Source organism: Terrapene carolina, unplaced genomic scaffold (genome assembly GCF_002925995.2).
Source record: "Terrapene carolina triunguis isolate 2854851 unplaced genomic scaffold, T_m_triunguis-2.0 Scaffold120, whole genome shotgun sequence".
Taxonomy (NCBI): domain Eukaryota; kingdom Metazoa; phylum Chordata; order Testudines; family Emydidae; genus Terrapene; species Terrapene triunguis.
The window spans coordinates 954,665-978,134 of NW_020664471.1; the positions used below are offsets into that span (position 1 = coordinate 954,665).

At 43.1% G+C, this 23,470-nt stretch overlaps 1 protein-coding gene across 1 annotated transcript in view; it reads right to left on the reverse strand.

Annotated features, from left to right (window-relative positions):
• Positions 1-20,282, reverse strand: part of PPP2R5A (protein phosphatase 2 regulatory subunit B'alpha) — a 94,082-nt gene extending 73,800 nt beyond the window's left edge. The window contains exon 1 of the mRNA XM_026652523.1: positions 19,429-20,282. Coding sequence (XP_026508308.1) covers positions 19,429-19,579 — 151 coding nt within the window. The 5' untranslated portion in view covers positions 19,580-20,282. The remainder of the gene's footprint in view (positions 1-19,428) is intronic.
• Between the last annotated feature and the right edge of the window lie 3,188 nt (positions 20,283-23,470).

Below are 23,470 nucleotides of genomic sequence, written 5' to 3' on the forward strand. Positions count from 1 at the left end.
AGGACAAGTAAAGGATGCTATGTGGTTTATAGATGGCCCTCCTCCCCAGCCCAGCTCTCTGTCCCCAATGCACTTTGTTATAGTCAAATGGTGACAGTATTCATGCTACAGAATTTTTGAGTGTGGAGAAGTTGATAGGGTAGGAAGAGAGCATAGGCTGTTTCACAACATTCTGAAAGTTTTATTCGATGTGGTTAGAGAAACTCTAAGCACGAGGAAGACCAACATAGCTACAGCACCACCCTGAACAACATTAGCTATCCTAACAAAAGCACTATTCAGTCACTTTACTTGGATCTACACCAAGGTATTGCTGGCAGAGCTATGTCGACTAGAAGAGGTGATTCCCTCCCCCCCCCCAATACTTCTAGCCAACATAGCTAAGCTGGTAAAATTTTTCAGTTTAGACCAATCCTAAATTACCATAATGTAAAAGATGCACTTTTAGCAGTGAAGACAAAGCCTAAAAGACCTAGGAAAACAAAAATGACCCTAGAGACTGGGTGTCTGACACTCTAAAAGGTTGGTTGGATTCAGAAATCACTTAATCATGTGATTAAGTCCATCCCTATTTAGCAAAGTACTTAAGTACAGGCTTAATTTCAAGCACATGCATAAATCCATGTACTTCATGCAAAGGTTCATGCATAAATGTTTTGCTGAATCATGGCCTAAGTGAATTGCTTCTTCCTTTGCACCATTTAAGTTTGAAAGAGGGAACTCTTTACACCATCTGAATGCATTCTGTCCATTAAGAAGTGAACTGTAAAACTCCAGTTTGACTGAAATCATAGCACATTTCATAAGGATACTTGGGTTGCCAATGAAACATGCCATAAATGGACCTTTCCAAGTTAAAAGTTGCTTCTGAAAGCCAATATAAACAATAACCGCCCCCACAGTCTAAGTATATAATTAATCTTTTAAGTAAAATGCAGGAGCAAAATGATAAACACTGGAAAATACAAGTCAAGGTCACAAATGCTTGGAAAATTAAAAAAAACAAGACTATAGAAACAAAGTAAAGAAATGCTCCTATACTCTCTTTTCACAAAGCAAAAAGAACCTTTTCTTTTGCAAAGGAGTAGCAGCAACAGAGACAGCTCACAGTAGTACAGGAAGATAGGAAAAAAATACCACATGAATCTTTAACTCACAGGTACCCTACAAGGATAACTCTGCAATGGGAGGAAGACAGCATGTCACTAATATCACTGCTAGCTCTTCTTCTGCCTGCACCTGTGAGCCCCCTCCCCGCCAGACAGGCAGGCTGACCCTGGAGGCTTCACCCATGCCCTGGTCTTGACTTCCTGTGAATGTGGCCTGCATGTCCCCGCTGAAGAAAGCCAGGCAGGGGGAAAATCACCCCATGTGAGAGAGGTTTCCTGAGAGACTCCACCAACAGAAGCAGGTAAGAGCTGCAGGAGAAGGTGGCTTGTCTGCATAGCCTCCAGGAGTATGAGGACTTCATCGACAGGATATACATGGAAACATCAGGCACAGAGGATATTAGCTAAATAGTGATAACTATAGCAGCATTAGAGGAGGAAGGGGAATCGGCTGCTCTATAGGGAGGAGACTGGCTGCTGGCCATCTTGAGCAGTAGACAGTGCTCCACCCCGCACCCAGGTGCCCCATCCATCAAGGTGAAGAACTGGTATGCTGTACTGGCATACTGGCAGACCTCAATGGCTGAGGAGGAGCCATCTACCCCCAAGGCTGGGAGGCTCACAGCCACCACACCCAAGAGGAGGCAGTGCAGTGTGCTGGTGGTTGGAGACCCCTTCTGCATCCATCTGCCAATCTGATATGATGTCCTGGGAGGTGTGCTGTCTACCTGGAGCCCGTGTTCAAGACATTACAGAAAGGCTGCAAAGGTTCATCCATCCCCCTGACTGCTACTCTATGCTGCTCATCCATGTGGGCACTAGTCATACTGCCAGGTATGACTGTGGGCAGATCAGCAGTGATTTCAGGGCTCTGGGAGCAAGAGTGAAGGAATCAGAGGTCCAGTTTGTGTCCTCATCCATCCTCCCAGGTGAAGGTCAGGGCTAAGGCAGAGACATGTGCATCCTGCAGATGAATGCATGGCTGTGCAGATAGTGTCAATGGGAAAGCTTTGGCTTCCTGAACCACAGGATGATGTTCCAAGAAGGTGATCTACTGGGAAGAGATTGGGTTCACCTGACCAAGGAAGGGAAGAGCATCTTCCTACACCGACTCGCCAACCTAGTGAGGAAGGCTTTAAACTAGGTTCAAAGGGGGCAAGTGACAAAACCTCACAGGTAAGTATAAAATAGATTACCTTAAAGAGAGCTAGATGTTGGGAGGGGAAGGATGTGGAGAATTACAATAGAGTCATAGGAGCAACAAGAGGGAAATCTGTGGAGAACTCTGCTCAACATCTTAGACATAGTCCTGCCTCAGTGCAGGGGACTGGACTAGATGACCTATCAAGGTCCCTTCCTGTGCTAAATTTCTATGATTCTACGTTTATACATAAACTAAATTATGACTTAATTGGCATCACAGAGATTTGGTGAGATAAGTCTCATGTCTGGAATATAGGTATAGAGTGGTATACCTTGTTCAGGAAGGACAGGCAGGATAAAAAGAGATGCTGTTGCATTATACATCAACAACATATACACTTGTTCTGAGATTCAGAAGGAGGTGAGAGGCAGACCAGTTGAAAGTCTCTAGGTAAAGATAAAAGGGGTACAAAAAATGGGGGTCTACTACAGACCACCAAATCAGGATAAGGAGGTGGATGATGCATTTCTAGAATATCTAAACCTCAAGACCTGGTAGTAATGGGGGAGTTTAACGACCCAGATATCTGCTGGAAAAGTAATATGGCAAAACACAAAATTTCCCATAAGTTCTTGGAATGTATTGGGGACAACTTTTTGTTTCAGAAATTGAGGAAGTAACATGGGAGACTGCCATTTCAGACTTCATTCCGACCAACAGTGAGGAAGTGGTAGCGAATCTGAAGGTGGAAGACACTCTGGGTGAAAGTAATCATGAAAGGACAGATTTCATGATTCTAAGGAAAGGAAGGCGTGAGAGCAGCAGTATAAGGACAATGGACTTCATATTTTAAACTCAAACAACTGGTAGGTAAGGTTCTCTGGGAAGAAAATATAAGGGAAAAGAGGAGTTCAGGAGAGCTGGCAGTTTGTCAAGGAGACAGTATTAAAAGCAGAGCTGCAAACTATCCTGATGCAAAGGAAAGGTAGGAAGAAGAGCAATAGGTCAATATGGCCCCATCAGGAGCTCTTTACTGACCCGGAAATATAAAAGAAATCCTACAAAAAGTGGAAACATGAACAAATTGCTAAGGAGGCATACAAATGAACAGCACAAGAATATAAGGACAAAATCTAAAAGGCTAAGGCACAGAATGAGTTACACTGAGCAAGGGACATAAAAGGCAACAACATCTCAGCCTTCTTGATATCATCAATTAGCTCTCCTGCCCAGCTGAGTAGAGGACCTACACTTCAACTTTCTCATGCCCCTAAAGTATTTTATGTCTATTTTAATCCAATCTTCACTAAAATAGTGAATGGTGACCAGATAATTAACACAATTAATATTAACAAGGGAGAAGGAAAGCAAGCCAAAATAGAGAAAGAACAAGTTAAAGAATATTTAGATAAATTAGGTGTAATCAAGTCAGCAAGGCATGATGAAATTAATCCTAGGGTACGTAAGGAGCTAGCTGAAGCAATCTCAGAATTGTTAGCCATTATCTTGGAGAACTCATGGAGAATGGGTATGGTCCCAGAGGAAAAGGACAAACATAGTAACTATCTTTAAAAATGGGAATAAAGGGGAACTGGGGAATTACAATCTGGACCAAATTATTAAACAATCAATTTGTAAGCATCCAGAAGATAACATGGTTATAAGGAATAGCCAGCATGGATTTGTCAAGAACAAATTATGCCAAACCAATCTAATTACACCGCTACCTTGATATAACGCGACCCGATAGAACATGAATTCAGACATAACGCGGTAAAGCAGTGCTCTGCGGGGGCGGGGCTGCACACTCCGGTGGATCAAAGCAAGTTCAATATAACCCGGTTTCACCTATAACGCGGTAAGATTTTTTGGTTCCCGAGGACAGCGTTATATCGAAGTAGAGGTGTACCTTCTTTGAAAGGGTTACTGGCTTAGTGGATTGGGGGGGAAACAATAGCTATATCTTGATTTTAGTAAGGATACTAACAGTCCCACATGACATTCTCATAAGCAAATGTGGTCTAGATGAAATTACAGTAAGGTGGGTGCACAACTGGTTGAAAGACCATACTCCAAGTGTAATTACCAATGGTTTGCTGTTATACTCTGAAGACGTATCTATTGGGATCACACAGGGATCAGTCTCGAGTCCGGTACTATTCAATATTTTCATTAATGCCTTGTATAATGGAATGGAGAGTATTTTTACAGAATATGCAGATGACATCAAACTGGAAGGAGCTGCAACCAATTTGGAGGACATGATTAAAATTCCAAAGACCTTAACAAATTGGAGAATTGATCTGAATTCAACCAGATGAAATTCAATAAAGACAAGTGCAAAGTACTATATTGGCACTGGTAAGGCCTCAGCTGCAGTACTGTGTACAGGTCTGAGCGCCACACTTTAAGGGCATGGCTACACTGGAAACTTCAAAGCGCTGCTGCGAGAACGCTCCCGCGGCAGCACTTTGAAGTGCAAATGTGGTCGCGTGCGAGCGCTGGGAGAGAGCTCTCCCAGTGTTCCTGGTAATCCACCTCCACGAGGGGATTAGCTCCCAGCGCTCAGAGCCTGTTTACACTAGCACTTTAAAGCACTCACACTTGCTGTGCTCGGGGGGTGATTTTTCACACCCCTGAGCCAGCAAGTTAGAGTGCTATAAAATGTAAGTGTAGACAACCCCTAAGAAAGACTGGAAAGAATAGAAGAGAGCAAGAAAAATAATAAAGGGTTTAGAAAACCTGACCTATGAAGAAAGGTTAAAAAAAGCTGGGCATGTTTTGTCTTCAGAAAAGACGACTGAGGGTGGGATCTGATGACAGTCTTCGAATATGTTAAAGGCTGTTATAAAGAGGACAATGATCTATTGTTCTCCATGTCCAGTGAAAATAGGACAAGAAGTAATGGGCTTAATCTACAGCAAAGGAGATTTAGGTTAAATAGCAGAAAAAACTAACTATTGTATAAGAGTAATTAAGCTCTGGAATATGCTTCCAAAGGAAGTTGGGGAATCCCCATAACTGGAGGTATTTAAGAACAGGTTGGACAAACACCTGCCAGAGATGGCCTAGATTTACCTGGTCCTGCCTAAGCGTAAGGGTTGAACTTGGTGACTTCGAGGTCCCTTCCAGAGCCTATATTTCTAGGATTCTATTTGAGTTAGCAGATGTACTTAAAATTCAACATACTTGGAAGAGGAAGCATGTGGTCTAATCCAGTGGTCTCCAAAAGGGGTGCGCGCAAGAGGATCCTTCGGGTTGCGTGGCAGGAGGAACACCGCCACTTCCCCCTCCTCCTTCGGCAGCTCGGCCGGGAATCCGAGCGGTTGGTTTTTTTTTGTTTTTGTTTTTTTGCTTCAACAAAAGGACCTTTTTTTTGGCCGGGAGCAGGGGGTGCGTGCTCAAAAAATTTTTACTGATGGGGTGCGCAGTCAAAAAAGTTTGGAGACCACTGGTCTAATCTAGCAGAAACATTTTGCTAATAGAGGAAAGATCCAGTTTTCCTGAGCTGTTTTGCAAAACTGTCCTTCTCCCCCCCCCCCCCCGCTACATATGAATCTTAATATGGAGAAAGAAGACTTTTTGGATTAATCAATTTTAGAAAATTGCCAAATATAATTATTTTCAAAATATTTCCAAGACAAAAAAAGAGAATAATTTGTTATAGTAGACAAGAATTTTGAGATAATTAGATTGATACCTGAGGTGAAATTCTGGCTTCCAGTGACAAAACTCCCTCTGACTTCAGTGGAGACAAGTTTTCATCCCTGGTCATTAATGAGGGATATTTTAGCAGATATATACACGCAATCTTTTTAAATCAGTGCAAAACCTCATTACAAATGGTGCTGAAATTAAGCATCCAGTCCTACAACAGATTATGTTTGAACTAGTTTTCATCAGCACTGAAGTCCACCCTTCCCCTCCGCACACTCACAATGATTCTTCAGAGTTCAGTAGCGATGGATACTGCACTTAAATAAGATTCAATTTTGTAAGGGTGGCTTGCAAAGGATTTTTTTTTTAATTGGGCCTGTGACCATTATGATGTGCAAAGATGACATCTTAGAATTTTTTCTTCTTCTTAAAGTTATTTTCCCTTATTTTTTACCTTAAATATTCGCAACATCAAATCTGATCCTCCCACCTTTTGTTGGGGGACCTGCTGGATGTCTCGGTGCATCTTTATTGTAGACCCTCATATATTAACTGAGAGCGTGATGGTGAATCTTTGACAAAGCCATCCTTTAATCAGCATTTATAAAAAACTGAAATTGACTAAAAATTCCTTCTCTATTTCAATTGCTCAGCTTTCACTCTTGATTTTTATGATATCTAGTTCTTCTGTCATCAAGATGTTTTAGGTCAGTCAAACCCTAAAGTATAAAACAGGCAGAAAAAAAAATCTTTGAACAACAATCTTCAAGGCAGCTTGTACACATCATAGAAAGCAAAAAAGGCATTGTCCCCCCAGCAGTAACACCATATTCCATATTCTTATTATTTTAAGGTGCCTCATTATTGGTTCATTCCTTTATACTATAGAAACCTGGAACCTTTTTAGTTTTTCAAATTACATAAGTGATCCAAACCACAAAGTTTAGATATTGACAACCTTAACTCAATCTCAACTATCCCATTATTAAAGGGAAAACCCCTTGAGAATAATGCAGTCCCAAAAAACACACTTGAAAGGCTGTAAGTTCAAAGCTACAGTAACAAAAAAAGTTGAGTGTACAGAAATACCCAGTTTAAGTTACAAAGACAACCTGAACTTTGCCCTCTCTCTTCATTCTCTCCAGTGACCTTTCCCTTAAGTCCGCATGAAAATGTGGACATGGAGACATTTTGGTAAGGATGTTCTGACAAGGACATATTAAGTCCATTTTATTTGTGGTTTGCCTGTGGACTCAGCTTTGGTTTTGTACATTCATAAAAGCAATTCCCCACCACTGTGTTCCTCACACATAAGCAACCTAATTTTTGATCCAACCTTTCTGAGTTTTCTAACTCCAAATACAGTAGAGATGTGCCTATGCCAAATCTTACATAAGCAGAAGGCTTTTAGATTTGAAACCCCATATACTTTTGGGGAACTAACAGCTATCCTGAACGTAATAAATTCTAGTAAAGAGATTTGAAAACCTCCCCCCCTTCCCCAATAAAGCTTTAAAGAAGGCAGGAGTAGTTGTCATGAAAGATGCACTTCAGTTTAAATGTAGCAATGTGGTATATTAACAGCAAGAATAAAGTAGCCCAGTTAGATCACATCTCAATTTTCAGTCACTTATGTAATAATGTGCAACTGTTTGAAGATAGGTGTATCCCCTGGTTTTCAGCTGTTCTGTGAGCTGTTAGGGGCAAGGTCAAAACTGATCCCTCCCCCTTCTCAGAATAACTGCTGTGGCATTACTTTCCTCTTCAGACCAGCTTTCCCATCCCATGCAACACCTGTTCTCCTCTCGACCCACCCAACTGCCTCCTCCATCCCTCCCCCTTCCTCTTACATGTGTATATACACACACACTTCTCCCAAACATACCCATAATTTTCTGTTCTATTGCTCTTCCCATCAGGATCATGATAAGTTTATAAATGCCTCATCAGGGCCCACTACTCATGAGGAAATTTTTTTTAGTCAACATTCAACACTCACTCATGACAAATAGAAAACTTTTACCGGTAACTGAAGGAATAGCTCAAATGTAATTTTAAATTCTTCAGAAAATAAATTTAAAAACCTTCCAAATATTAACTGATGCAGTGCTGTCTTCTGAAATCTGCAGTCAGCTCTAGTACTTATGCTTGGTACAGATCTCCCTTTCAGCAACAAAGCAAAATGTACATTTTTATTCAATGTGAGGCGAGAGGACTCAAGACAGAGGCTGAAGAGTGAAGACCCTTTCTTGCTAGAAGCCAGGAGACACAGAATAATTCAACTCTTAACCCTCTGTTCCCCCCACTTCCAGCATTCATAACAGCATTATGCCCCACTTTTTAGCAGATAGAAGAGTCCCTACAATTCTCACCATGCTATTGCCCTGGTCATCACTGGTATTGGCCCTCATGTCCCTTGCTTTAGTTGATAGTGACCTCTGGCTAGTAGCGACTTAATATGTAGCTGACTAGGATCTAGCATTTTGGATCTAACTTTCCATCAATCTCACACACACACACACACACCACCAGTTCTCACTAAAACAAACAGATGAAACCAAATCTGGTGCTCTGAAACCATGAGGTTTCTAAGTTATGATGAAACAAGGAGTTAGAACAATGCCAAGTAAAATCAATTCATTTTATGAAGCCTTGTATTTCCAAACACCTTGTTTGATTTGTTTTTAAAGATTTACAGAAAAATTGTACAGCGGCATAAGAAAAATGCCTGTGACATTTCAGGCAGATTGGTTTAGCTTTATTAAAAGTCATGGGAAGTTCAAAATCAGACTCATAATAGAAAACTATACAGAGTCTAACAAAGAGGGAGATGAGAAACACTTTGCCAGAAGGTTTAACTGCTATCTTCTGAGAGCAGAGGAATGCTGAAACTCTCAATCCTGGGTCTTATTTCAGGTTCTAGAGGGGAGTATGGGCTAGTAGTGGTAAGACCCTTCTGTCCTTCTCTTCCCCATGCTGTCTCCCTCTGCTGCTATCATCCCAACCTGCCTGATTCCCAAACACACTCTGCTCTAGCATTTAAGTCAACCCATTTCCTCCTATTCCTGAGCTCCAGCAGCCGTTAGCAATAAGAGCTCTCTGTTCCTGTGCCTGACCTGTCAGCAGTTGAGAGAAGCAACTGCAGCACCTCTGAGGGGGGGATGACACATGCTCAGTACAGATGGAATCTTTGGATAAGTTTGTTGCTAATCTCCAAGAAGCCTCTACAAAGCATGTGCAAATGACATTTTCAGAGTTGTATAATTTGACCACATTTGGATTGATTTTCATGGAGCACCTCAAATCACCTGCCCCCAAAGTAGGGTGGTGCTAGAGCTTCACAACAAAAACAGTTGTAAGTTTTCCAATACTATTTTTTTAAAATGTATTGGAGTCATTATCAATACAGTGGAGGATCAAAATATCATATAGGAAGAACTGGAAGACCTTGAAGACCGGAGTAATAGAAATGGGACTAATAAGAATTTCTGCCATAAGCAGAGGGTTCATCAATGGAAAGCAACAGAGGAGGAAAGAGACCTGGGTGTATGGACCAGTCATTGCCATCCCATGAGCCACCTACATGATGCAACTGTGAAAAACTGTGATCTTAGGATACATCAAGAAGTGGTATTTCCAGCAGCAATAGAGAAGTATTAATACCATTGCACACGGAACTAGTAAGACCTCATTTGGAATACTGTGTACAATTCTGGCCATCCATGTTCAAAAATGATTAATTCCAACTGGAACAGGTGCAGAGAAGGGCTCAAAGGACGATCAGGGGGATGGAACGCCTGTCTTATGAGAGGAGACTAGAAGAGGTTGGTTTGTTTAGCCTAGCAAAATGGAGTGAGAGGACATTTGATTGCACTCCATAAATCTATCAGGGGGCAAATACCATGGAGGAAGAAGAGCTTTTTTGCTGGCACAAAAACAAATGGATATGAACTGGTCATGAATAAATTTAGGTTGGAAATCAGAAGGTTTCTAACAAGAAAGTAAGGCTCTGGAACAGCCTCCCAATAGGACCTGTGGGATAAACCTTAAATTTGTCAAGCTCTAAAGGTATAGTGGGGTTGTATGACAGGTTGCCTAAGGTGGTAGAGCGCAGGGCTCAGCAGCCTGGGAGGGGGCGGGGGTCTCCTCTGGTTCATGTCTTATGTCCTAAAAATCTCATGATTGAGGACTTCAGCCAGCCACCTGTAGAAATCAGGAAGGGAATTTTTCACCAATAATGTATTTTGGGTTGGGGGATTTTTTGGTCTCCTTCCTTTGAAGGATTGGAGATGGCCATGGCCAGAGATGAGACACTGGACGGGGTAGAACCGTGCTCTGAGGTGGTACTGAGAATTTTCTCAGGTGCTTGGCTGGCTGGCTCTTGCTCACATGCTCAGGGTCTAACTAACTGCCATATGTGAGGCTTGGATGGAATCTTCTCCCGTGCCAGACTGGCAGGGACCTTGGGGAAGGGTGGAGGAGGGGGTGCCTTCCTCTGCAGTGTGAGAAGCAGGTCACTTATTAGGATCTGGGTATATCGCAAATAATCAATTCTCTGTCATCGCAGAGGCCTTGGGCACTGGCGCACCATAGTCCTTTCTATTCTCTACCTGTGGCACGTAACAGTTTAATTTCCTCCAAGTTAGTTCCAAGTGGGCTTGGTGGCTGGATGGTGTTAGTGGCCTAATATACAAGAGGTCAGACTAGATTGTCTGCTAGACCCTTCTAGCCTTAAACTCTATGACTCTAACTATACCTCATTCTTAGAAACAGCTGAACTGTTTCTGTTGAAACTTAGGCTATGTCTACACTACATAGATAAGTTGACCTATGTTAGGTCGACTTACAGCCACCGCATTAATTACCGCAGTAGCTGGTGTCCACACTACTGTCCTGTCGGTGGTGTGTCTCCTCACCAGGAGTACTTCCACGGACTGAAGAAGGGAAGTGGGGGGATTGAGAGACAACCCTCTCAGCTCAACACAGCTCCCCACTGGGAGCCCACCTGCCTCCCTGGGTTCCTCACCTCTGCACTCCCAGCTGGGAATGGGGGGGGAGAAGGGGCATGCGCAGCAGGGCTCCCCAGGCAGCAGCCTGGCTTGGAGCAGAGACTGGGCAGCAGCCAGGAGCCAGCTTTCTTGTCAATTTCACAGCTGCAGCAGAGACTTGAAATTGATAAGAACAGCAGCCAATGTAAGGAACACAGCGTCTACACTGCAGCGCCCTAACTACACCGACACAAGCCCTACACCTCTCGCTAAGGTGGTTTTATGATGTTGGCATAGCAGGGGATTTACATCGGCGCTGGTGGGAGGAGCATGTCAGTGTGTACACCTCCACTATTTTGTTGACAAAAGCTGACTTATCAACAAAATTGTGTAGTGCAGAAAAGGCCTAAAAAATTTAACCGGAGGCATGGTTCAAAAAGTTTTCCATACTTGGCATGGAAAACTTCAATCCAAACAGTTATAGCAAAGTTATAAGCAACTGAAAACTAGAACCTTGTAAAGGAAAGTGTTACACAAACTCTACTATAGACAGTCCTGCTTGATCTGCATATAGTAAGTCAAAAGGTAATCCACTAGCAATATCCTTAAGACAGATAAACTTCCCTGAACATGAAAGCAGCAAAACTGAAGGGAAAGCAACACCCCAAATACACAATCAGTGACAAATATATCATTAATTTGCCTATGAAAAATAAGCTGCTGGGTTCAGTCCAATTCCTAGCAGTGTTTTCCCCCCCACACCACCACACAGAAAACTGGTATTATTTAATATTTATTGTCCCAATAAGGCAATGGCTCCACCCTCTCCTCCAAGTCCCTTTTCAAAATTCACTTCCTTCCATCAGGCCTGCAACCTTAGCATTACCTCCCAGTCAAGATAACAGTGTCAAGATTACATGGGCATGAAAGAGGAGCAACATCATCCTCCAATGGCTATTAGGCCCTTTCAAGTCCAGGTTACAAGAATATTGGTGAGGAATCTTGAAAAGTTGCTGTGCATCCTATACCTGTTGTGGATAAATAAAAATGGTCTCCCAAGGGCTGTTAATATGGTACTGTTCAAAAGCACAGAATTCACTTAAAAATTTATTAGAGTTCCACATATCCTTCCCAGATTGATGTAATGTTCTTTTGATCAGATAAATGCAGCATGTCTTGAGCAATAAATATTACATTTAGCTTTCTTGATTGGACAGCTAAATTACTTTAAACCCAGCACCTGTAAACCCAATATCTGACTAAACTATAAAGCAATGAATATGGAAAGAAATCTGATACTAAGTTGGCACATAGAAGATGAGAAAGATTTAAATAGAAAAGTTCTTCATGTGAAGACTGTCAATAGGCTCTATATTTAGGAATTACACTTTATGGAAGTATATTCTAAAACTAAAAAATCCAAGTCTAAGAACAAGAAAGGTTACTTCTTGTAAGAATTAGAGCCCAGATGTTCCACTAATAATAGTTCCTTAATTTGGAAGAAATTCAGTTGCTCAGGTTTTTTTGTACAGCACTCCATACCAATCCAAAAAAAGAATTCTGCATCAAGTGCTAAAGAACTGTTCTTGGTTCTCTTTCAAAATTATGAATTTCTTGCTAGACTGAAGAGCAATTTTTGCTACATCTGTGTGTATTGTAAATATATTTGTAACATTTATATAAAAAACCTCACAGATCCTCCACTCAATTAAGAGTTTACTGCCCTCAAAGGAAATCTTATCCACCATACTAGTAGCTGTAGGAGATCTTGATAAGAGAGATAAAATAGAGAAATAATAGGGTGACCAAGGGTGAATCCTCAGGAATGTAAGTAAACAATTCACCAAACCTATGAAAGAGATACTGTACAGACATTTCCTTAATGTATAATGGAAAGACATTTTTATTAGGTTGACATTACAGTGGACCAGGCCAGTGTTTTTGATGGATGCTTTCTTTGGAGAAGCACAAGACAACACAACATTACAAAGAAACTCAAAAACTTGAGACAGGCTCACTAGCCCTTTAAGGAGAGTTGGGCTCAGCCTTACCTGTGATGGATCAGTTATCCCTCACACATACCCAACTGATCCTAATTAGATGTGGATCAGATGGCTTGGTTAAGTTATCAGACCCAGCTGGAAAGCATCAATTGATGTCCATAAAAGGCTGGAAGACCTCAACTGGGGAGGTTGTCTCCTGTGATTGGCCCTGGAGGAAGAGGATGACAAGAGAAGGAGATTCCTACAGCAAGCACTGGAGAAGGCCAAAGCCCAGGCCAATAGCCTGAGGTAGACTGTGAATAAGAATCCAGCCTGTGGAGAACCAGATTGGGGAAGGACTCCAGGAACAAAGTCCAGAGGGTCAATGGCTCAGGTAGGAACTGGACCTCCAAGGATAGCCTGGAGGGTCAGAACTCAATCAAAAAAAGTAGGATGGAAGACCCTGCTATGTTATGTTTCCGTTAGTACTATTGTTTTAAGTTTGTTTTCCTGGCCTTGCCTGATGATGCTGAGACAGATGGTGAGCCACAATGGGGTGCTGTGGAGGCTGACCCTACTACGCAACTTTTATAGCTATCTTTTTGAATAGAACTATTTGTTATTCTGCAACACAATGAATTACAGATATCCAAAACATAAATTTAAGGTTCAGTCTGATCTTGATGGATTTAAGTTGTGTACAAGTTCAACTTTAATATAAGTTTTACATATTTACATTTTTGTAATGTAGCCATTAAAGCTTAGCTGAGATGTAGCATCTGGTTTTCAATGAAGTCCAAACTACCTCCCTGGAGGGTTGAGGAGTAAATACTATTGTTGCTAATTTTTAGATCCCATATTTGGATGTTCAAGTTTTTTATACTGGAAAAATCTTATTAAAGTCTCTAATTACAGGATTCTCTTCCCCCACTGTCATCATCCCTAGCACAGAGACCCTATTGCCTTTCCCAAGCCTTGCAGCTGATGGATTCTTTGACCTGCTTCCAATTCTTCCACTGTAGCAGCCAATCCGTTTTCCACCAGGAGCCAGCCTCATTTGGAAACAAATTTAAATAAACAAAACTTATTTGACTTTACTATTTGAATATTGTTCTTTTGTTTCTATCATGCAGGGTTTGAAAATGTTTTTTTCTAGATTTACAGTTTAAGATTACAGAAAGCCATCAAGAAATTCTTATTCCTTATAAATACAGTACAAAGGAGAGTGTTATATAGGAAATATGTACATCTACTTTACTGCCTGTACTTAATCTTAAATAATTTTGCTCTCCAGGAGCAATGAGTTGCAAAAAAGCTTGTCTCACTGCTTATGATGTCTCACCATTTTTTTTTTAAATCAGTAAAAAAGTTTTCTTGCTTCAATTCATAAACACAAGCTAATACACTACTTTCAAAACTGTTTCAGATTTTGATGTAAAATTACAATAATGCTTTCTAAAGTGAAGTTTAAGAATTCCATGATTGTATATGTTGCTAAACTGCAATGTGTGTGTTAAATATATTATCAAATACATGCATGTATTTACATAATACATGTTTAACAATACAAGTGTTTAACCCTAACACAGAGATACTTGGTTTTGAATGTTGGTGTTACCCAACGTCGTATTTTAGAATTCAAGTACATAATACAAATTCCTCGTTTGTCTAAAGTTTCACAAAATCAACGTGAAAAGGAACAGGAAGACTGTTTTAAGGTACTTTTTTTTTAAGCCTTTCCCAGGAACAGTTAGTTTGAGATTTTTAAGTAATATCACAAAGTGGACTCTGCCTGCATCATGTATGTACAAAGAAAACAGACAATTTGACTGAAGGAGAGCATAATTCTATTTTTTTTTTTTAATATACCCTGCCACTAGTAAGGCCTTGCTGACCTCTTGTCCAAAATGAAAAAAACTGGTTTATTCCAACACACACAATCACAACCTGAAAGAACATCCAGAATGAAACCATATTCATAAAAAAAAAAAATCAAGTTAAACAGCTGTTTCACATAGGATGTCTTAGTTATACCGGTAACTAGCAGACACCCCCACCCAGACACATGGACTCAGTGGTGAGGCTGTACCCAGCCCTGACCCAGCACAAGGCCTGGGCCTGCCCCAGAAACACCCTGAGGCCTTGCCCCTCTGCTCCAGGAGCACCAGGTATGGGGCAGGCCGGCTCAACCAGGCAGGATCCAAGTGTGGGGGGGATCCAGGTGTAGGGAGAGAGGACTCCGTGTGGGACAATCTGGGTGCATGCAGCTTAGTGGGGGTTCTAAGCATGGGGGGGATCTGTATGCTCGTTGCGTGGGGAGGTTCCAGGTGCAGGGGCAATGGGATTCTGCAGGGGCTTCCAGGTGAAAGTGGTTGGGGCTCAGTGGACAGGTCTGGGTGTGGGGAGCTTAGCAGGGAGGTGTCTGGGGCTTGATGGGGTGAGGATCTGGGTGCAGCTAACTGAGGGTCATTATCATGGGGGTCTGGATGTGGGGGCTCAGGGTGGTGCAGGGGGTGGGGCTAGTCAGGGTGGAGGTTTGAGTGCAGGGAGCTCAGTGAGGTTGGTCTGGGTGCAGGGATGGGGCTCCGGAGGCAGGGGTTGAGGTTCAATGGGGTGGAGTTTGGGTATGGGAGGGGGAGTCTGGGTGTATGGGGTGAGGTTTGGCAGGGGTGACTGGGTAAAGGAGGTCTAGATGCATGAGGGTCGGGTGAGCAACTCCCCCATACAGTGACCCCTCCCCACACAGCTGAGGAGCAATGGGGACAGGAAGCAGGGGAGGATGCTGAGCTTCTGGGACGCGGGGGGGGGGGGGGGTGTCTGACACAGCTCTAGCCACTCCTTGCAGGGGAAGAGGAAGTCCCGTCCTCTCCTGCCTCCAACCCAGCCGGGACTAGCACCTGATCCCGGTAGGAGCCACTGGCTGGGGCATCCCTAGCCCTGCGGTGATTTACCTCTCTGCAGGCTGGTCCGGCGATATACCCACACTGCGAAGGAGTGGTGTGTGACTGCTCTTGCAGCTTCCTTGTCAGTCTCTTTTTTGAGGGGGGAGTGAGGGGGGGGCACCTGGGAAGCAAAGAAATCTGCAGGAGACATGAATTCTGCACATGCGCAGTGGTGCAGAATTCCCCCAGGAGTAAATATAACAAATGTTTACAGGTTTTCAAACAGTACTACTTATATCCTTGTGGAAATGTATGAGACAATTTTTGATTAGGAGGTTCACATTCCAGTCACCCACCAACATTTCCTAGATTAGTTCCTTTTTAAAATATTTTACCCAAACAGACATTTATAATAATGATAGCCTGATTATTTTTGGTGCATCTCTCCTGCCAGGAAAGGAGTATGAGCATTCTAGACCAGTCTGACAAACTTACAGGTTGTTTTGGACTTTTTATTATGTTTGCATTTTCTGTAAAATGGAGTAGTTGTGACTAAACTAGGTTAACTATATATTAGGTATAATAAAAGTGACAGTTGATTACTAAACTATTTACCGAATACTCCCTCCTAACACAGCAGGCTTTAACTTTTCTTTAAAAACAAGAGCTGTCTGGGAAAACAAAAAAATTAACCTAATTTCAGAAGTGTGCGCTTAATGCCCCTAGGCAACCAACAATGTCATTTTTCTTTTTTAGCCCCTTCCAAGGACCACTGCCTTCTGCTTTATGCAATGACCCAGGATGTACTACAGTCGTAGCATCACACCTACCACAGAACTCTGTTTGGAACTGGTCTTAGAGTGAGGTCAGACTGTATTTTCTGAGGGGGGAAAATGCATGACTGGGAACAAAAGCTCATGTGTTTTTGGAGGCCAAGCCTATCTGCGGGGCAAATGTGCTGTTACTAGTACAGTGTATGCTTCAGGAGAATCACATGGAGCAGGAGCCAGCAATCTGCAGTTTAGACTGATTTCCTAAGAAATGGGGGGAAAATATGCAAGTTTTAAGTTACTAGTGTGCCACCTGCCTCTCAGATTGGTTATTTGGGGCACTCAGCATAGATCAATAGTTTGCAGTTTTGAAAAATAGTTTAATGACAGGGTCTTTTTAAAAAGAAACTACATTTTGGTCAATTATGTTTTGAAGCAGGTGAGATTAATTTTAATCCACAGAAGCACCTATAAACTGGAAGCACAAATAAATACAGACAAACAATTTCACACCCTTAATTTAGGTCCCTTCAACCCCAATCATAGAGCTCTTTGCAGGTGTTTGCCCATACAGATTCAGTTTACAGGTTTAAAGTTTTATAGACTTCTAAACCCCCCAATTCTGGCACTTTATAGGGATTGAGATGGCTAAGTGACCTAAACTGCAAGTACACCTCTACCTCGATATAACGCTGTCCTCGGGAGCTAAAAAAATCTTACCACGTTATAGGTGAAACTGCGTTATTTGAACTTGCTTTGATCCACCGGAGTGCGCAGCCCCACCTCCTGGAGCACTGCTTTGCCACGTTATATCCGAATTTGTGTTATATCGGGTTGCGTTATATCGAGGTAGAGGTGTATAAGTAATTGTGGAGACAAAACTGCACACACAAAATTGAAAGCCTCACTAGACTGATTAATAGCAACTCTTCAAAGCCCCAATTCAGCAGAGATTTTAAGCATGTACGTAGTTCCATAGACTTCAATGGGACCACACATGCAAGAAGTTAAACATGTGCTTGAGTCTTTGCAGGATGAGGGCCTAAGATTAGTGTAAAAAGTCACCATATTGCTGAAAGTCACCCATACGTGATCTCTAATGCAAGGGCTCTGGTATCAGCTATTGAGTTTTTAAATATGGTTTACTAGAGGTATAAAAATAAGAACCCATTTTAACAAAATGTATCAAGTATTGACTATTAAAGCACAATGGAGTTTAGACTTATGAACTGTAGGAACTTAGTTCATGTTTCAAACCATTTTTCCAGGTTTGTTTGGTTTTTTTTACTATCTTTCCTGAAAATTATACTAGTTTGCAAAAATTGCATAAGATAGTGAATAGGAAAAAAAAAAGTCACTGATCTGTCAAAGGAATACTCAACTATTTGAACATATTTTCCCCCTCCTGTTGTTTTAGGAGCTGTAATGACTATAACAGATGTGGGGGGGGAAATCCCCCACTCTGTTTATTTGCATTTAGCAGCACTTGGATAGTTTGTTTCACTGTTTCCCCTACACAGTCAGTCACTTTCCTCTAAGTGGGTCTGTTAAACATTTCTCTCATTGTGTTTTCTTAAAATATACAACTGTGACTGCAAAAAAATTAAATAGGGAGATTCAGGGAAAATCTAGTAACTGAAACTACTTTGAAACTTTTAAGTTAACAATGTTATACTGAACCTTGCAGCAAGTCTAATCCTGATAATGGTGGGATTTTTCACAGGGGCTTTTTACTAGTCTGCTTACAAGACAAGCGTGATGCGCTTTTGAAGCTATCAATAAGCTGCATAACCTTTAAAGTAATACAACTCATCTTTATGTCTAAGGTTCTTTTGAATTTTGTCAAACAGTCTTAATCACAAATTTGTATTCATCATCTAATCACCATTTTGTATTATTGTGGCTTTAAAGACCATGCACAACTTTATTTTTATATTTAAAATATGTGCAAGACTATGGAGATTTAGGTTCATTTTGGTAAGAAACTAGAGTCGGTCCTGCAATAGCCTCATGAGACTAATTTCCCTGTAACATTTAAATGTGGTCTAGGACAAAAGATAATGTACAAAAATATAAATACTTTGTAATTTGGCCAATTTAATGTTGGTGAACTAAGATTTTTAGATGCTAGCAGCACTATGTGAGACTGTACCAGTGGGAGAAGAGCTTTTAATGGTAATTTGTGAAGAATTAAACTGAAACAAGAGAAACAATTTACTCAAAATCCTCTAAAACTGGTGGGAAGGAGCAATTAGGCCAAAACAAGTGATACAGATCTAGAACACATTTTCTCTGGATAAATTAGAATACTATACCACAAGTACAGTGTTTGCCAGTGTAAAATACACCTCACAGGAAGAGGAAACTCCACTCACGCCAAGATTTTTAAAACAGTCAGTTTCCTTTCCCCCCACCACAACTTGCAGTCACGAAAGGATTTGGAATTTCACTAACCTGCTGGGTCAAAAACAAGCATTTAATCCCAATTACTCAGAAAAGGGGTTGTAATCTTGAGGCACGAGCTGGGTTAATCCTTCAACAGGCAGCAAATTGTAACAGAGCTATTGGACGTTTGTTTACATAAGACGAATATGGACCCCCGGCGAGACAAGCTCTAGGTCTGAAAGTATTCGTATTACATCTCCTGACAGTCACTACTTGGACAATACAGGGAGAAAAGCGAAAGGAGAACGGTCAAGGGGGACTAAAGGGGCCAGCAGAAGGCGAGCTCGGGGCTTGGAGATCCAGGAAAGGAAAAAGAGGGAAGACAAGCCTGAGCTGGGGACTGGAGCGGGGAGAAGCCCAGAGCTCGGAATTGGAAAGGTGGTTAGTAGCTCAGCTGTGGGCGACTCAGTGCAGCACCTGTAGCCCAGGGCTGGGGAGTGTCGGGCCGTACCTTTAAGCTGGGGCAGAGGCGAGAGCTCCACCTGGCTGCTCTGACTCCGGAACTGCGAAGAGCCCTGCGAGCGCTTCTGCCTCTGAGCCTTGCGCACCGATTTCCGCGTGAAGCCATCCACCTTCTCCGAGGCAGAGATGGCCGCCGACATGGCTGGGCGGTGAAGAGGGGGGCGCCGCTCCCCAGAAGCATATATCAAAGCGGTGGGGAAGAGGGGCGGGAAAAGGAGCCAAGATCCCCCCCAAACGGAGGGGATCCCGACGGCGAGCGGCCCGCTTCTCCCCCCCTCCTCCGAGCGGCCCAATCCCGGCCGGGCTCGCTGACGGAGCCTAGTTTATCCAAGCGCTGGGAGACTCGTCAGTCCGAGCCGCGGCGTTCCCAAGCTCCTGCTTCGCTCGTAACTTCCTCCCTGCGGAGCCGGCTTCCGAAACTTTCCCTGGCGGAGCCGCGGGGCGGGCACGGCCGCCACACGCGAAACTTTCCGGCGGACGGGACGGGAGCGATCCGCTCGGCTCACGCTCTCCCCGCAGCGAGCGCCACCCGAGCCGCCAGAGATAGCGCGAGAGCTGGGTTCGCCTATGCCCTCCTCTCCTCAGCCGGGCTCTCCTGTGCCAGTGCGCGCGGAGCTCGCTGTCATGGGCCGAGCTCGCCTGAGAGGTACGTTCCCCCTGCCCGCCCCTCAGCCACCGCCGGGAGCCCCCCGCGCTTCCGCTGTCATCGTGCTCCCACGCGGCCCGGTCGGCTCAGACCGCGGTTTCCCGAGTATCTCCGTGTCCCCCCCGGGGCCGCGGCAGCACCGGCCCGGTCGCCCCGTGAAGCCCCCAAAGCCGGCGGGCTAGAGCGTCCGCTGAACTTGCCAGAGGTGGGAGGGGAAAGAGGCGGGGCATAGGTTGGCGGGGAGGTGGTTGGGGTGGCCGTTGCTGCATGCGCGTGAATGATTGACGGGAGAAGAGCAACCAATGAAAAGACCGAGATGGCGGTGGGGGAGCCGATGCCGCGCGACCTCCGGCCCTAGTGATTGACAACAGGGTTGGCCAACAGAAGGTAGGAAAGTGGGCGGGATGTCTTGTGGTGAGCCGGAGAGTGATAGGAGCTGAGTAATGAGGCGGGGTGGGCGGGAGCCAATCCAGAGTGGGGAACTATTCGAAGGCGAGACTTTGTGTTTGTATGGATCGGTCCCTCTTGGCGGGGCGAGTCTGTCAAACTTGTCAGGGAGGGCGGGAGGCGGAGGAGGCTGCTCTCCTCCGGGAGCGGTGAGGCGGCGCAGCGTCGCTCCCCTCCGTGGCAGCGCCGTGCGCCCGGGTGTCAGGCACCTGCCCCGCCAACGCGCTCCCTCGTGCCAGCTGCAGGGATCGTGCCCAGCGTATCAGATGCCTCAGGTTGGATCTATGCCAAGTACCTCTCGGGGGTGTGCTTAGCGGTGCACGTCGCTCAGTGCTGAGCGAGGCAGAGCTAATGGCTGCGGTGTGTTGTGAGGTGTCACAAACAGCGGTGCGCGCGGAGATTTCTGTCAGTGAACTCGCTGGGATTGAAATCCACACGTCACTTATAATCATCCTCAAAGGAATCCAAGGCCTCCAGCATCAACTGCAGGGGCTGCTCATACACTGAGTGGCCACGAAGAGTGTACATGCTTAGTTATGGTAGAAGGGATGAACTGACTTGTGTGTATGTTACTGTTGTCCTCGACTAGCCCCATATCCGATGTTTTCAGGTGTTTCTCAGTTCTCTCTACTACCAGTAACTGGTCTAGTGGAGCTACTCCTGTAGCTCACTATTCTTGTACTGTACTTTTTTTATTTATCCCTACATAATGACTGTGACTTTAGCTGGTGACTGCGGTGATTTAGGCAGTGTGAGTTGTTAGTTTGTATTACAGTAGTCCAAAAAAACCGTAACTGAGATGGAGCCCCATGATGTTAGTTGCTGTACACGCCTGCTTGACACTGCAAAGTGCTCAGCAGCACTTTAGTCTGAGTCCAGCAAAGCACATAAGCACATGCTTAACTTTAAGGACATGAATAGTCTGCTGGTGTCAGTGGAACTACTGACATGCTTGACTGCTTTTCTGGGCCAAAGTGCTCAGCATCTTGCAGGCTTGAGCCCACATGTAGTAAGAGACAATGCCTGGCCTGAAGAGCTTACAATCTATAGATAAGACAGACAAAGGATGGGAGAGAAAGGAAGCATTATTCTCCTTTTACAGGTGGAGGAGAACTGAGGATAAGAGATTAAGTGACTTGCCCAATGTCACACAGGAAGTCAGTGACAAGCTAGAAACTGAATCCCCGTCATGTCTTAACCACAAAATCTACACTCCTCTCAAAAAGTAGAAATCCTGTGTAATTCACTTTCTAGGAGTTGAACTTGGGCTTCCTAGGTGAAAAACAGCAATCCTAACTGCTAGACTACATGGAAAGTCTGTGTGTGTACAGTGTACACCCACATTAAAATTTGATTCCACTCCTCCCCATACACACATTGCCCCACTTTTGAGACATAAACTTTTGGATATCTTAGCTCATGGTCATGTAAATACAGATGATGGACTGGCTATATGTGCATATGTTTTTCTTATTTTTTACAGTTTCGGCTCTGATTCAGCAAAGAACTTAAGTATCTGCTTAACTTTAAGCATGTGCTGAAGTGCCAGTGATTTCAATGGGACTTACATACTTAATGTGTGACGTGTTTAAGTGCTTTGCTGAGTTGTTTCATTGTTTTCATACATATACAATCCATAACAGCAAAACACAGATTAGGTGATAGATAGGCTTACACAATTTTGGCATGCATCTAAATTTACCATGTTCCAGATGTACCGTTGTTGCCTTTTATACACTACCAGATTTTATTATATCACATCTATTTACTTATAAACTCCAAGAAAGGACTCAAAGCAAAAAAAAAAGCCTGTAACTCAAAAAATCCTACCCACATTTCTCCCTACTGACACATATTGTGTCAGTGTCATTCCTTCTTTCTTGTTACTTAAAATGCATTCAGGAATTCATTTTCATACCCCCATCATGTGTTTTTGTTTTGTTTTGCTTTCTTTTAGTGATCTTTATGCATCCTGTATTATGTTCAGAAAAAAATGTATATTTGTCCAGCCTCGCTGGTGCTATAAAGCAATCTTTCCTAAAGGAAGGGGAGCATAAGCTCCTTCTGTTCATTAAGTAAATTCCATGCAGTGTTTTTTTCAGTATTTTAACAAAATCCACTTCCTAAACAAAGTGGCAATGTTTAGCTGCTCATTCCCCTAAATGGCTAATAGGAGATCCTGTTCATGTCTATTAAAGCAAATTCTGGCACCTTTTATCTAGTAGGCCCAAATTTCAATGTATAGAACACAGCACCTTATTCCAGGAGATCATAGGCCAGACTATGTTCCCTTCACTGGTATCGGAGGGCGTGTTCCTCTATTCACACATACTCTCCAATAGCTGTCATTTCCTCCCACACTCATTTTTAGAAAGCGACACTAATCAATGCATCCTATGCACTGTTTTATAGCAACTTATCCTTCCCTGATGTCTAGCTGCCTGTTCCCAGTGCAAAACCGTCGATCTTCATCTTAAAGTCACGATCTATGGGCGAAAAGTATTATATAAATGCTAAGTTAAATATAAAAACTTTTCTGAGCATTCAACTTCCTTCCCAAGATTTTCCTTAAAGTTAGTAATCTTATTTGGACTGCCAAATTCAAAATAAATAAAATAAAAGTCCACCGCTTGAAGTAGCTGAGAAAATGCAAGGAAATGGTTGAGGCTGCTAAAATTGGGAGACCTATCATTAAGTGGAAGTTGTATTCTGAAGTAATGAAATTAAATCTCTTCAGAAGTCTTGTGTGAGGAACCCACACTGCTACTGAAAATATTTCAGCTAAATATTTTCGCTTACCTTCATACCTCACCTCTAAAAGACATATCACTAACAGCCGAGCCAACCCAAGAAAAAAGGAACAATTTACAACAGTTCATTCTGTCAAAAAGTGAGACCTATTTGTTAGTTGGGTTTATTTAACATAATTTTCCTATTT